The sequence below is a fragment of the Trichechus manatus genome, unplaced genomic scaffold, assembly GCF_000243295.1.
Source record: "Trichechus manatus latirostris isolate Lorelei unplaced genomic scaffold, TriManLat1.0 scaffold00088, whole genome shotgun sequence".
Classification (NCBI taxonomy): Eukaryota; Metazoa; Chordata; class Mammalia; order Sirenia; family Trichechidae; genus Trichechus; species Trichechus manatus.
This window is the reverse complement of record NW_004444024.1, coordinates 3,449,731-3,451,410: the sequence shown is the minus strand read 5'-3', so window position 1 is coordinate 3,451,410 and position 1,680 is coordinate 3,449,731. Positions and strand designations below refer to the sequence as shown.

The following is a 1,680-nucleotide window of genomic DNA, read 5'->3' as shown; positions in this document are numbered from 1 at the left end:
GTTGTTAACCAATGTCATAAAACAGCATGTGTGTTACTGTTACATGAGAAACTATCTGTTCTGTAAGCCTTCACCTGAAGTACAATAAAATATTTAAAAAAAAAAAGACGGCTGGGTTCCCGGCTACCACCAATGATCGCCCTGATAGGGAACACAACAGAGAGTCCCTGTTGGAGCAGGAAAAAAGTGGGGTGCAGAACTCAAATTCTAGTAAAAAGACCAGACTTAATGGTTTGACTGAGACTGGAAGAACCCCAGAAAGCATGGCCTCCGCACTGTCAACTCAGAAGTAAAATAATTCCCGACGCCAACTCTTCAGACAAATATTGGCCTGGACAATGGGACATAAAATGATACTCGTGAAGAGGGTGCTTCTTGGCTCAAGTAGATACATGAGAGTAAACGGGCAGCTTCCGTCCGGAGGTGAGATGAGAAGGCAGAGAGGGTTAAAAGCTGGTTGAATGGGCACGGGAAATCAGGGGTGGAAAGGAGGAGTGTGCCGTTACAGTATAGGGAGAGCAATTAGGGTCACATAACAATGCATGTATAAATTTTTGTATGAGAGACTAACTTGAATTGTAAACTTTCACTTAAACTACAATAAAATAAAAATAAAGAGACGGCTGGACGGCTGGGTTCCAACCACCCACCGTTCAGTTAACAGCGAAGCGCTTAACCACTATGCACCAGGCTCTAAGTCTCTACCATTAAAGCACAAATTAAAATGTTAATATAAATTGGTGAAGCGAGCAATTAATGCAAGCAGCATAATATGACTGAAAGAGCACAACTGACATCTGTTAAAAAGGGGCGGGGGCAAGAGAAGCCAAGGACTGCATTTATGGTGGTTCATATGGTTTTACGACAGTCACTTAAATAAGGCTTTAGAAGTAAAAGTGTAGTTTATTACTACTCTTCCTCTATCACCAAGATGCCTCACACCCCAGTCAGTTCAGCTAGCCAAAACGGTATTCTTGGAAAAAATTCTGTTATTTGATGACAATGCAAAAATTAAATGACCTGCCAAAGGTCAGACGATTTATCCGGACCAAATCCTGATATCATGATTTCCCGTGCAGGGCTCGCCTCTTTCCAGGCCACTGGGTAGCAAGGCTGGCGAGTAGAAGTGGCGACCCGCGGGTCAGCGTAGCGGAGGACGCACGGGGCAGGGAAAAGAGAGCGCAGTCCCTCTGCTTGCGAGCGGCCGCAAGGACTGCCGGGAAGAGTCTTGTTCTCGCCAATGTTTCAGACCCGGATGTCTACAGAGGCAGTGATACCAGCGCCGCCACTCCCAGCTCTCCTCTCTGCACCCCACCCTCGCACCCCTCGTGCATGGAACCTACGTTACCTTGCCCAGGGCTCCGCTCATCCTTTGCTGCTGCGGCGTATAGTTATGCAAGTCGAAGATCCGCTCTAGCAGCCGCGATCCCTGGGCGGGCGGCTGAAAACACTGACGGAATGGCTTTGATCGGTCCAGTAACAATATCCGACCGAGTCTCACTTAATTCCCGCAGTACTTTGGTTCCGGAAGCTCCGTAGATTTAGTGCCTAGAAATAGAAATCCCCCAAACTCTTCTCCCACTGCAGCTCAAGTGTAACCTTCACTGCTGTTTCTCCAGGTAGAATTAATTGCCGTCTCTGTGTTGCCCCACTACTTTGCACACAACTGTGCTGTCACCT

At 47.3% G+C, this 1,680-nt stretch overlaps 1 protein-coding gene across 1 annotated transcript in view; it reads right to left on the bottom strand.

Moving 5' to 3' along the window:
- The window catches only part of MRPL48 (mitochondrial ribosomal protein L48), a 73,792-nt gene extending 72,332 nt beyond the window's left edge, over window positions 1-1,460 (bottom strand). The window contains exon 1 of the mRNA XM_004382018.2: window positions 1,349-1,460. Within this exon, the coding sequence (XP_004382075.2) occupies window positions 1,349-1,369 (21 nt within the window). The 5' untranslated portion in view covers window positions 1,370-1,460. The remainder of the gene's footprint in view (window positions 1-1,348) is intronic.
- Between the last annotated feature and the right edge of the window lie 220 nt (window positions 1,461-1,680).